General features: G+C 33.0%; 2 protein-coding genes across 2 annotated transcripts; both read right to left on the bottom strand.

The window, feature by feature from the left end:
- Positions 1-1,694: 1,694 nt before the first annotated feature.
- On the bottom strand, positions 1,695-4,321 carry LOC125818295 (NAC domain-containing protein 90). Its single transcript, XM_049497839.1, has 3 exons — positions 4,129-4,321; positions 3,047-3,336; positions 1,695-2,341 (listed from the first exon to the last, which is right to left on the bottom strand). The coding sequence occupies exons 1-3, from the start codon at positions 4,283-4,285 to the stop codon at positions 2,000-2,002; spliced, it is 789 nt and encodes a 262-aa protein (XP_049353796.1). The 5' UTR covers positions 4,286-4,321; the 3' UTR covers positions 1,695-1,999.
- Positions 4,322-7,111: 2,790 nt separating this feature from the next.
- Positions 7,112-9,529, bottom strand: LOC125818343 (uncharacterized). Its single transcript, XM_049497870.1, has one exon. It carries the CDS (start codon positions 9,527-9,529, stop codon positions 7,112-7,114), a length of 2,418 nt encoding a protein of 805 aa, XP_049353827.1.
- Between the last annotated feature and the right edge of the window lie 3,460 nt (positions 9,530-12,989).

The raw sequence follows: 12,989 nt of genomic DNA, 5'->3' as shown, positions 1-12,989 counted from the left end.
CAAATTAATCATAAAGTTATTTTTTTCTTGATTTCAATTTTTCTTAACAAAGAAAGTGAATATATAAGATAATAATTAGTTAAATGATCATCTGATGAATCAATCAATTTAAATAAAATCTACAGAATAAAAAGTAAAAATGAGAACCGAACTGTCTTTATATATTTCATCTATCTAATATGATAACTTATAAAAATAAGATGATATGATTGGAGATAGATTCCAAATTCAAAGTTTATAACAATGGTACATATATATTTACAATTATTTAGTAAATTTTTTATTATGCTCGCGTAATTAAAATTTAAATGAAAGTTACTAAGTTCTCATAAATTTATTGTCTGGAGAGTTATTACGCTATCAATCTGTCACTCAATCACATTACTAACCCTATTTAGGATTGACATTCATTTTCGTCACTAAATTTGATAGAAAAAAGCATTGTCATTGATAGTGACTTAACTATTATAGACTTGGTATAATCACCATATTTTATTTTATTTTAATTTTATGTAAATAAAAAAAAAGTGATAGCAAGTTGGAAGAATGACCAAGTCTTTGAAATTGACTTGAAAAAAGACTCAATATTTTAAGTGGACATGCATTCATGTGGATACCAAAATCTTCCAAATTCTATGTGGAAAATATTCTCATCATAGTATTAAAAAATATATTATTGTAAATAATCTTTTTTAATTCATCTGGTGTTTGGTAAATTTCACATTCACTACGATAAATGGAAATTTCCTCCCTTTAACATGTTAAGATGATGGAAATTTTCCGACAACATTTTCTCCATTTTCAAAGAATAATATGACATTATGTCTATCGTGTTTCTCTTTCACACATTTTTTGAAAAAATGTTAATTAAGAGGGGTTTTATTATTTTACTGTCATTATGACTTAAGGTATCATTTGTATTCATTGAATATTTACTTGAGGTATTTCAAGTAGTCTTCAATAATAATTGATACTAAAGAGAGATGAAAGAAACATAATTAATTTTATCTCAAACTCTTAAAATGAATATTTCTTCTCTTTATTTTTAATCGTCCAATTTAAACTTAACATATTTTTTTAAGAAATAATAATTAATATGAATGCTTTTGCTGTTTTACCACAATACATACTTATATTAATTGATATTTAGTCTTGAAAAATGATTCTAAAATAAATAATTAATGATCTAAAAATACTAATACTCCTATGTATGTTTTTTTTTATTGATATGCCAAAGTGATATAATAAAGACGGACATCTATTTTTAATATAATTACAAATAGAAATAAAGAAAAAGAGTAACGTAATATAACTATTTTTAGAAATCACGATGGATAAGATCGGAAGAGTAAGATGATAACTGAAAATTATGTCTTTAAAAGTGAACAAGTAAAAGTGATTTATTTTTAAATAAAAATATATTAGATAGAATAAAAAATGACAAGTAAAAACTAATAAACAAATAAAAACGAAATAATTAGCTCATGGTAATTTTATTTTATTTTTTGGGTAGACACTTTCCACGAAAGTTGCAATTAGATGGAATAATAATTTAATGAGTGCTGTTGAAGGAAAAAAAACATATAGAGGCAAATTTCTCTATAAGGATATTGTTTGTTTCGATATTTTTTCTAGCTATAACAATAAATATTATTATAAACAATATATAACATAATATAACATAACACGAAATATTAGTTTTATAGAAGATATAAATATTATAATAAAATATTGTTATCAAAATATATAGTACAATCAAATGTTTGATTTCACAATGAAATCATCCTAATATTTCCTCTCTTTTTTCCTATCTTAACCCTTCTAAGATGAAATACAAACTAATTTTACTATCAATAGTTATAGTGGACAGATAAAATTCCTCTACTCTGTTGTTTCGGGTTCAATTTCTGAAAAAATCCTAGTATTGAGTGATTCTTTCTATAATGAACTTTATACGAACATAAATCAACTTAGTCAGGTCCCAGAGCAGATATCGAGTTTACATCCAGTTAAATGGTTCCCAACCACTAATTAGAGTCTCATCATGAAGATTACTTTTAACCCTCTTGTTGTTGTGTGAGTTGATGTTAATTTCTTGATTAATAATAGGGATGTGATCATTATGATGAAGATTAACATAATCTTGTTCTTCCATAGCTAAGCTTTCATCAGGGGAACTTATTGCCTCCATTTTAGTGACATTTTCCATAGAAATTCCACCTTGATTTATAGTTGATTTTGATGGTTCCCTTGTTATTGTTGGTGCAATTGGTCTCCGATCGAACGCTTGAAAACTTCCTGATATGACGTAAATTCGACATAAACTCATTTCGTGCCTTAACTGCAATAAACGAGTGACAAAATTAGCTCATTAAATTACAAACATGTCTAACTCATGTAAGTTTGAGTAAAATAACGACCTATTGATTTATTAACTTAACTTTGACCTGTTCAAATTTATCTCATCTGAAAATTGAGCTTATTTAAATAAAGTACATAGCCTAAATTGACACATGAAAAAACAATATTGTTGAAACATTATTATTATTATTATTATTATTATTATTATTATTATTATTATTATTATTATTATTATTATTATTATATATGTAATAAATAAGATTTTTTTAAAACTTAATTTTGTTAAATATATCATAAGAAAAAAAAGGATAAATTAAAATTTCATGTAATGTGTATAATTCATTTAGTCAATCTTAATTTGTTTGAGGTTGGAATTATTATTTTTGTTATAAAGATTAGTATGCAATATATATCCATGATGAAGATTACAAGTATCTTTATTGAAGATATAGAAAAGAATTAGTTTCCTTTTCAAATATTATAGCACAACAATAATATATTCAATATAATTATTCAAAAGTAAGATCTGGAGTAACACAGATTTTATCCTTATTCCTATGGAGTAGAAATGTTAAATTCTATAGACCTTTGACTTAAGAAAATCATTTTCTTTACCAAACAAGTTTAAAGGAAATGCAAGAAATATCGTAGAAAGAAAAGTATCGACAGTAAAAAATAATATTACCTTAGGAATAGAAATAGTTGAATTAACTTCTTCTTCAATAGCTCTATATTCATTCATTTTCCACTTAGTTTTTTTACCAGTAGGTGCTTTTCCTTTATAAAATACCATACTTTTTTTAACTCCAATAACTTTGCTATTTGATGAATAAACATAACTTGGTGAACCAGTTGCTTTCCAATAACCACAATTTGTTGTTCTACATGGTCTTCCTCCTCTAGCTTCTCTTTCTTGTCTTGGCACAAAGAAAAACCATTGTTCTGTATCTCCCATGCACAATTCCCCATGAAATTCTACATAAAAAATATTACACATAGTTTAAGTTCTATGTACTGATAATATAGAAAAATAAAAGTCGATAGCATAATCAAGGCATTTATAATAAGGTGTATTTTCTATACAGTCGAACATGTTTATACAACAATGTCGTTTGTTCAGATATAGTGTTATAGAGAAATGTTGTTATTGTAACCAGTTTCAAAGAGAACATGAACAATTTTGTGTTTGGTTTTAAACTACAAGTTTGTAATAACTTTTTATTTTCTCAAACTTTGTGCTTAGTCAAGTACTGTTATATAAGTTATGATAGGAGGAGTATAAATCTCTATAATATGCATTAAATAATAACTTTATATAACATATTAAATTACACTAATAATATCATCAGCGTATATAACTTAAATTCAAATATTGTAACCATGCAAATTGGTTTATTAAAATGGTGATCAAGAATGAAGATAAAGAAAGAAGTAGAAGAAGATAGTTTGTGTGGTCGAAAATGCCACATAAACTGAAACAGATGAAGCACTAATCCCAAGTAAATATTTTCTACAATAAGCACTAACTTGATATAAAACGACACTAATACTATCGATCGATGCATATAACTTAAACTTTAGAATTATAATCATGAAAATTGTGAAGATGAAGAAATGAACAAGAACTAGAAGAAAAGTATTGTGTATACTTGAAAGATATCACATAAGCTGGAACAGATAGAACACTAATAAATAATTTTGATAAAAACGATAATTAAATCGGTATAACATGTTAAATTGTATTGATACTATCGAAGTTGTACTTACTTGGAAGATGCCATGGATCAAAATCATAAATAGTAACAACTGGAATTACTCTATCAAGCTCTGGCCTTTTTCCTTCAAGCTTTTTATGTAAATAAAAAGATATTAATTCTTCTTCTGTTGGATAAAATCTAAATCCTGGTGAAATAATTTCCACCATTTTTATCCTTTTTTTTCTTTTAAATTAAAAAAAAACTATTTTTTCTCTTGTTTTGTTTTTGGTTTTGGTTTTGTATTTGCTATATATTTATAGTAATTGTTCCACAAAATGGGACAATAGAGTTAACGTGTGAACTGAGAATTTTATTTTTATTTGATTGAAAAGTTTCCACACGGTTTTAATTAGTTGTCCCAATAATAATATTTAGGTTTATTTGTACCCTTTTTTTATCTCATTATTAATCATTTCTTATTTTGAACAAGTCAAACTTTTTTTAAATTATTTTTTCTGTTTTTTTCAAGTGATGTCTCAATCAATAAGCCTTTTCTTTTTTTGTACTTGCAAGTAAATTTTTTTCTAAATTTTAATCTAATATAAAGATGTATGGTTCATAAAGTACTAATTTTATTTGTTCATAAAGTTAATTAATTTTTAATTCTACGAAATATTTCCCTTCATATCAAATTTGCTTAAAATATATTATTTTGTGTGTATAAACACTTGTTTAAATTTTTTAAACTCAAAAAGAGTCGATGGACTCTTTTAGAGCCCGTTTGGATTGACTTAAAAAAAGTAACTTTTAAGTAAAAATATAAAAAGTCAAACTGAAACGAGTTTTAAGTCAAAAAATAAAAAGTAGGGGGAGACCTACTTTTGGTTTCTGACTTATTTTAAGTCATTTTTGACCTTTTCTAAGTTATTTTTTATATTGCCAAACTGCAGAAGTCAAAAACTGACCGAAAAGTAGGTTTGACCAACTTTTAAGCCAATTCAAATACTCTCTTATTCTACTCTTTTTAGAAATTCGAAATTATGTGATCGACCTGAGAGTTATCTTATGAAATATTTTTTTCCATTTGGTAATGTAACTAATTCATTTAACCAAACCAATCTATAATTCCAATAAAGAACATTTTATGTTTTAAGTGTGTCTATAGAAACTTTGAGAGGATAAAAAAATATTATAGAAAGCTAAAGTGGAAACAAAATTGATTTAAAATAACGAGAGAAGAAGCAAGTTGCTACAAATTTATTTCATCACATATACTTATACCAATATGGATTGTGGTACAGTAGTGAGACTACTTCACTCTTATTCGAGGTCTCACGTAGTCGTGTTAGAACTATGGATATGGAATTTTTTTTGTTGAGAGTGTCACCCTCAAATAGGCCATGCAATATATGATCCAGAAACGGTTCGATGCACTAAGTTCCAACTAATCTATATAAACGCACCAAAGTGAAACAGAGAGATTTTCGATTTTCAATATTTTAATTATGGTTTATAATTTAAATTCGTCAAATTTATATCATATATGCATAAATTAAAAGAGTTTACGGGTCACAAATGACAACTACAAACTATAAGGGTGTAAAATGTAGATAAAAAATTTAGCAGGCCGATCGTTCGAATTTTATTAAGCGATTTTCAACGGTTCTGGCAGAATTTAATTAGACCGGTGACAAGAAAAATGGGGGGTGATAATGCATAAATTCTACGTATATTTTATTTCGATTTTACTTATAAAACTATACGAAATATGTTATTATTATTGTTATTGTTTTTAATACTTATACCTTATTAATTATGACACAGACAAATATCAATGGTGGAAAAAACACTATATTAGGACAGCTCATTTAAGGGTGTTTACTTGTCTTTGCTATGCACACACGTCACAAAATTGATGCGTAAGAAGATGTACAAATCATATAAATCATGCTTTAAAATAAAAATAGAGCTTCACTTGGAATCTTTTATTATTTACTATACTAATTCTATTTGTTATTATACGTAACCTACAATTATTTTTAAGTGAATTGATAGTGTTAAATATTTACATTTGTCCATTATTAGCTTAACACACATTTTAAGAAATAATAAATAATAGAGATAATATTACTATATTATTCTTTGAATATATTAATTTTAATGCCTTGGAAAATATATTGAATACTATTATTTAATATCAATGGTAAAATAGACACAAAAGGATAAATTATCTTTTGATTTTTCAAACTAAACAAGTATTGTTGGATAATTACTTTTAATATAATAGACAAGTAAAGATATACGGAGAAAATAATAGTATTATGACAAAGAAGGTATCTCTTCACCAAAAATTGTACTTTATTTTTATATTTATAGACATGTAAAAATAATAAAATATAATACTTAATGTTTGGTTTAAAAAATAAAGAGGTTAAAGTTACACGTTTTCTTAATAAGGGCCAACATCATCATCATTGTACAATATTTTATTGGAGTAATTTGCTGGACATGAATTGGTAATGTATATGGGTTCCACTTCAGTATTTTCTCAATTTTAATTTATTTATTTTTACTTTTTCTACATTTGATATATATTTTAAAGTTATGATAAAGTATTATAACAATAGAACTTATGTCTAGTGAGCCATAAATTCTTTAGAAATTAAAATCATATTCGAACTTAACTTGTGAAATATTATAATATAAAAATATAAACTTTCATGGCGTAAGTAAGTTATTTATAGTAAGAGGCATAAATTAAAAGCCAACACCAAAAAGAGAAAACAGTGCAAATGACACACGAAATGGTCACAAATCGTTTTTGTTGCTTCTTTTATTAATGAACATATCAACCAGTTCCAACTATGAAATAACATAACTCAAAGGCAATATGAAATTTCTTTAAACAAACTAGGAACAAGTTAATAGGAGGAACAAATGCATTAAACCAAATAGTGCTGGATTATTCCACTTTATATCACATGTTTCTTTTAGAAACATACGTAATACAATTGATACAACTCCAGCTGTTACAAGTAGTTTTTATTATTCATTTAATAGTAACCAGAAGGTGGAGGATTTCCATACCCTGGTGAGCTTTGGGGTGGACTTGGTGGAGGTTTGTAGATGGGAGTAGGTGGTGGGCTTGGTGGAGGAGGTGGTGGGATTGATGGAGGTTTATAGACCGGAGTAGGTGGTGGACTTGGTGGAGATGGCGGTGGGCTTGATGGAGGTTTGTAGGCTGGAGCGGGCGGTGGGATTGGTGGAGGAGGCACTGGACTTGATGGAGGTTTGTAGGCAGGAGGGGGTGGTGGGGGTGGTGGAGGAGGCGGTGGACTTGGTGGAGGCGGTGGAGGAGGCGATGGACTTGGTGAAGGTTTGTAGGCAGGAGGGGGTGGTGGGGGTGGTGGTGGTGGTGAAGGAGGCGATGGACTTGGTGGAGGTTTGTAGGCAGGTGGGGGTGGTGGAGGAGGCGATGGACTTGGTGGAGGTTTGTAGGCAGGAGGGGGTGGTGGGGGCGGTGGAGGAGGCGATGGACTTGGTGGAGGTTTATAGGCAGGTGGGGGTGGTGGAGGAGGTGATGGACTTGGTGGAGGTTTGTAGGCAAGAGGGGGTGGTGGGGATGGTGGGGGCGGTGGAGGAGGCGATGGACTTGGTGGAGGTTTGTAGGTAGGAGGGGATGGTGGGGGCGGTGGACTTGGTGTAGGTTTGTAGGCAGGAGGGGGCGGTGGGGGCGGTGGAGGAGGCGATGGACTTGGTGGAGGTTTGTAGGCAGGAGGGGGTGGTGGAGGAGGCGATGGACTTGGTGGAGGTTTGTAGGCAGGAGGGGGTGGTGGGAGCGGTGGAGGAGGCGATGGACTTGGTGGAGGTTTGTAGGTAGGAGGGGGTGGTGGGGGCGGTAGAGGAGGCGATGGACTTGGTGTAGGTTTGTAGGCAGGAGGGGATAGTGGGGGCGGTGGAGGAGGCGATGGACTTGGTGGAGGTTTGTAGGCAGGAGGGGGTGGTGGGGGCAGTGGAGGAGGCGATAGACTTGGTGGAGGTTTGTAGACAGGAGGGGGTGGTGGAGGCGATGGACTTGGTGGAGATTTATAGGCAGGAGGGGGTAGTGGAGGCGGTGGAGGAGGCGATGGACTTGGTGGAGGTTTATAGGCAGGAGGGGGTGGAGGAGGCGATGGACTTGGTGAAGGTTTGTAGGCAGGAGGGGATGGTGGGGGTGGTGGAGGAGGCGATAGACTTGGTGGAGGTTTGTAGGCAGGTGGTGGTGGTGGTGGGGGTGGTGGAGGAGGCGATGGACTTGGTGGAGGTTTGTAGGCAGGAGGGGTTGGTGGGGGTGGTGGGGGCGGTGGAGGAGGCGATGGACTTGTTGGAGGTTTGTAGACAGGAGCGGGTGGTGGGCTTGGTGGAGGTTTGTAGACTGGAGGGGATGGTGGGGGTGGTGGAGGAGGCGATGGACTTGGTGGAGGTTTGTACGCAGGAGGGGATGGTGGGGGTGGTGGTGGTGGTGGAGGAGGCGATGGACTTGGTGGAGGTTTGTAGGCAGGTGGGGGTGGTGGAGGTGGTGGAGGAGGCGATGGACTTGGTGGAGGTTTGTAGGCAGGAGGGGGTGGTGGGGGCGGTGGAGGAGGCGATGGACTTGTTGGAGGTTTGTAGGCAGGTGGTGGTGGTGGTGAAGGAGGCGATGGACTTGGTGGAGGTTTGTAGGCAGGTGGTGGTGGGGGTGGTGGGGGTGGTGGAGGAGGCGATGGACTTGGTGGAGGTTTGTAGGCAGGAGGGGGTGGTGGGGGCGGTGGAGGAGGCGATGGACTTGTTGGAGGTTTGTAGGCAGGTGGTGGTGGTGGAGGAGGAGGCGGCGATGGACTTGGTGGCGGCTTGTAGGCAGGTGGTGGTGGTGGTGGTGGAGTAGGCGATGGACTTGGTGGAGGTTTGTAGGCAGGAGGGGGTGGTGGGGGCGGTGGAGGAGGCGATGGACTTGTTGGAGGTTTGTAGACAGGAGCGGGTGGTGGCTGGTAAGTAGGAGGTGTTTGAAGAGGTGGTGGAGATGCTGGAGGAGGTTGGTCATAAGCTGAACTTGGTAGAATTTTTAATAGTGATCTCCTATAGACCTTTGGTTGAGGATAATTTGCATAAGACACTTGCCTATATGATGGATATTTAGGTACTTTAGGTTGTGGAGTTGAAGGAGTCTCATAGATAGAGGATGAAGGTTGTGGAGGTGTGTATACATATGCAGGCTTAGTATATACTCGTGAATTCAAGGTTGATTGTCGCAAAAGGGATGGAGCAAAATTGTTATCCGCAACAATTTTATCGCTAGCCCAAGAACAAAGGTAACTGGATCCTGTTCCCTCCTTACATTTCTTGGAAACATCTCCATTAAAAAGAAGCTCTTGTGCTACACCAATAGAGAAAAACAACACAAGAAAACATAGAGAAACACAAAATTGCTTGTTAAACAGAGTCAAGTTTTTCATTGTATGAAAGTTAATAGTCATAGAGGTGAGCTCTAATGTACTAACATTTCTTCACAGTATATTACTTTGATTGAATGTAGATATTGAGATGGTAAGTCCGAGCTTTTATACTAAAAAAACTTGAGAGAACTATTATCAAATACGAATTCGTGTCAAGACGATGGAGGTTTTAGCATTGGATTTTTCTGCATGTTCTAAAGTTTTGTGAAGACGAATGTCAAGTTTTCATGGTGGGAAAAGTAACTTTGAAAAATTTCCTTTGTAGTAATGAAAGAGTTAATAAGTTAGTTAGTTGGAGATAAGATGGTAATAAAGATATTCACCTATTTTTGGCTTGGAATTACTACTATTTTAGCTTGCTTTTTGTAGAGTTGTAAAGCTTTTGAAGTTTCTTGAATAAAGTAAAAATAAAATATAAAAATTAATGTCGACAATTTCTTAAATTGAATTGTTACATCTTTTAATCAAATCTAAGATTGTTTCTTGGATTATGAGCTGAAGGGGTGGTAAAGTGTACACAAAATAATTAAATCAGAAATGATATATCTTTTTTTAATTTATAAGTATATATAGATATTCAGAAAAGTATAATAAATTTGTAATAACTCTGATTTTAAGATGATCAAATGATATCTTAATTAAAGATTTACTTAGTTGTATTTCAAGATAGTGAATTGCATAGGTGTTGGTTGAAATGTATCGCTCATAATGGTGAAATCATATTCAATTAAAAAAAATTGTGAATGTGAATAGTGTAACTATATTTTTTTATTGATATGATGCGAATAATGTTTTAAATGTGGTCGAAATGTGAATTTCCCAATATTTGCAATACACAAACTTTAGTATAGCAATTGTGAAGTTTACAATTAGTTAAGATTTCAAGATAATTAAATGATACTTTGAAAACCTTAATTAAAAGATTATTTTGTTTCATTTCAATTTGATTCACAAATTTTAGCTTATCATGTATAGTTACTATTTACTATGAAGCTTACAGTTAGTTTAATTAATTATGTTCAATGTTACATTTTATGTGACATATTTTTTAATTCTAGTTTATTTCAAAATGAATATTTTGTGTTTGGAAATAATTTAATTTTAAATTTATCATTTTATCTTTAACGAGATAATTTATGATCACATAAACGTTTATGGCTTATATAATTTGTAAATTTCAAAAGTATTTCTTTTTTAAAAAATTAAAAAATATATCTGAAATCAATATGCAAACATGGATTTTAAGGTTAGTTAGGGAGGTAAGAAGCTAGTAATTTAAGTCATTAATAACATTCTGTTTGGAGATAAATATTTGTTGTAATCTGACATGGATTTTAAGGTTAGTTAGGGAGATAAGAAGCTAGTAATTTAAGTTATTAATAGCATTCTGTTTGGAGATAGATTTAGCAAATTACTAGAATCAACTTTTTTGTACTATCTTGCTAGCTAAAAGTCTTTTATTTTCATCGAGTTTTTGGCATTGCTTTGTTTTTTTCTCTTCCGATTAGCAAGTTCCAACACATTTATTCAAAGTTTTTTCCATTTGTACTGAATCGCTTACGATTTAATGAATGATCATTTCACAGCTACACATAACATTTTTATTCCATTTTGTTTCTTACAATTTCCCTCATCTTTCATCTACTAAAAAAACTGGATTTAGTTACGGATAAATTTTGTAGCTAAACAGCAAAATCGATCGATAATCCTACTTAGTGATGAATTAGCGACAAATTTTCATTAGCTACAAACTAAATAACGACAGACCAGCGAAGAAATTTATAATTAATTATAGTGTTTTTTAATAGTATATTCTCTAAATTCTCTTTGTGATCTTTTACTATTCAATAAGTCAAATAATTTTTTACTTTTCATAAGTTATACATTAAATTTAGGGAAAAGGGTCAAAAATACCCCTCAACTTTGGTTTATTGTTTGACTATGCCCTCGCCGTTAAAATGAAGTTATTTTTACCCCTCCCGTTACTAATTTCACCAAATTTACCCCTCAATTGGATGGAAATCCCCAAATTGACTCAGTTTAACCCAAATTTTAAAAAAAGACCCATTCCCCATTTTAAACCCAATGCCCGACCCGTCCAAAGTTGAGGGGTATTTTTGACCCTTTGCCCTCAATTGGATGAAAAATCCAAATCAACTAAAATTACCCAATTTCAAATAAATGACCCGATTTTCTCTTTTAATCCAAACCCGACCCATTTATATCAAATTAGAACCCTAAACCCATCTCTCTAATCTTCTCCATCTCCTTCTTCCATTGAAACACATACTACTAAAATTGACAACAAATATTCTGTAGTTAAATTCATGCATATTTGTCCTTCCTACTAAAATTGCACCACTATTTCAGTGTGGTCGGAGCTTGGAGCTCGTTCAATCATCGGATTTTGCTTTCCTGCGGGCAGATCTGAAACTATGATATTGCTTGCTTGTTGAGCCTAGCCAGATATGAAGTTGTGGCTATTGTTTTCGAGCCTTGATTCTCGCCTGATTGTGTTGTTGGTTTGATCTGTTAGCGGTGCTTCAGTTGTTTTCCGATGGAGTTTTGGTCGGGGTTTTGTTGGTTGGTTGTTTGGAGGTCTGAGAACTGGTGGTCTGGTGGTCATTTGCTGGTTGTTTTAGCTTGGGTGATGGAGGTCTGGGTTCTGGTGGGCTTAAGTGTGGTTTTACCACTGGATTTTGGCGTGGAGAGGGTGGTGTTTGAGAGCTGTTTCAGGTCGGTTTTCACGGCTGTTTGAATGATTCCGACGGTGGGTGGTTTGCTTAATGTTGTTCCAGCTTGGAACTGGCCGGAAATGGAGAAGAAAAATCTTGTTGTCGTCACTGGAAAGTAGAGGAAAATGGGTTTGTTGTTAATGTTTTCTGCTTGATGTCGTTTCTGGTTTTGGGGGGTTTTGAGTGGTGGTTTCAGGTGGTCGTTTGGAGGTTGTTTTGGTGGTGTTTCGCCGAAAAACGGAGAAAATGAATGGGGATTGCCGGAGCTTGATTTGGGGTTTTAATTTTGTATAAATGGGTCAGGTTCGGATTAAAAAGAGAAAAAAATGGGTTATTTAATTGAAATTGGGTAATTTTAATTGATTTGGGTTTTCCATCCAATTGAGGGGTAAATTTGGTGAAATTAGTAACGGGAGGGGTAAAAATAACTTCATTTTAACGGCGAGGGCATAGTCAAACAATAAACCAAAGTTGAGGGGTATTTTTGACCCTTTTCCCTTAAATTTATTGTTCTCCTTGTTCTTTCCTATCTACGCTATATTTACTTTTTTTTTATTCAACTTTTCATGAGATAAAACAAACATGTCCTGTTTTCAATTATTTTATTTTCTTCATAAGCTTTTAAAATAGATATTTCCACCATGTCTTCACTAGAATTTTTTTATCTTTTGGTTTGCTCTTCTTTTTTTCATAGGATTGTTTTGAATTCATATATACCATGTTTG

Source organism: Solanum verrucosum, unplaced genomic scaffold, assembly GCF_900185275.1.
Source record: "Solanum verrucosum unplaced genomic scaffold, falcon-dt-bn FXZP01000253.1, whole genome shotgun sequence".
Lineage (NCBI taxonomy): Eukaryota > Viridiplantae > Streptophyta > Magnoliopsida > Solanales > Solanaceae > Solanum > Solanum verrucosum.
Note: the sequence above shows the minus strand (reverse complement) of the source record. Positions and strands in the feature narration are given on the sequence as shown.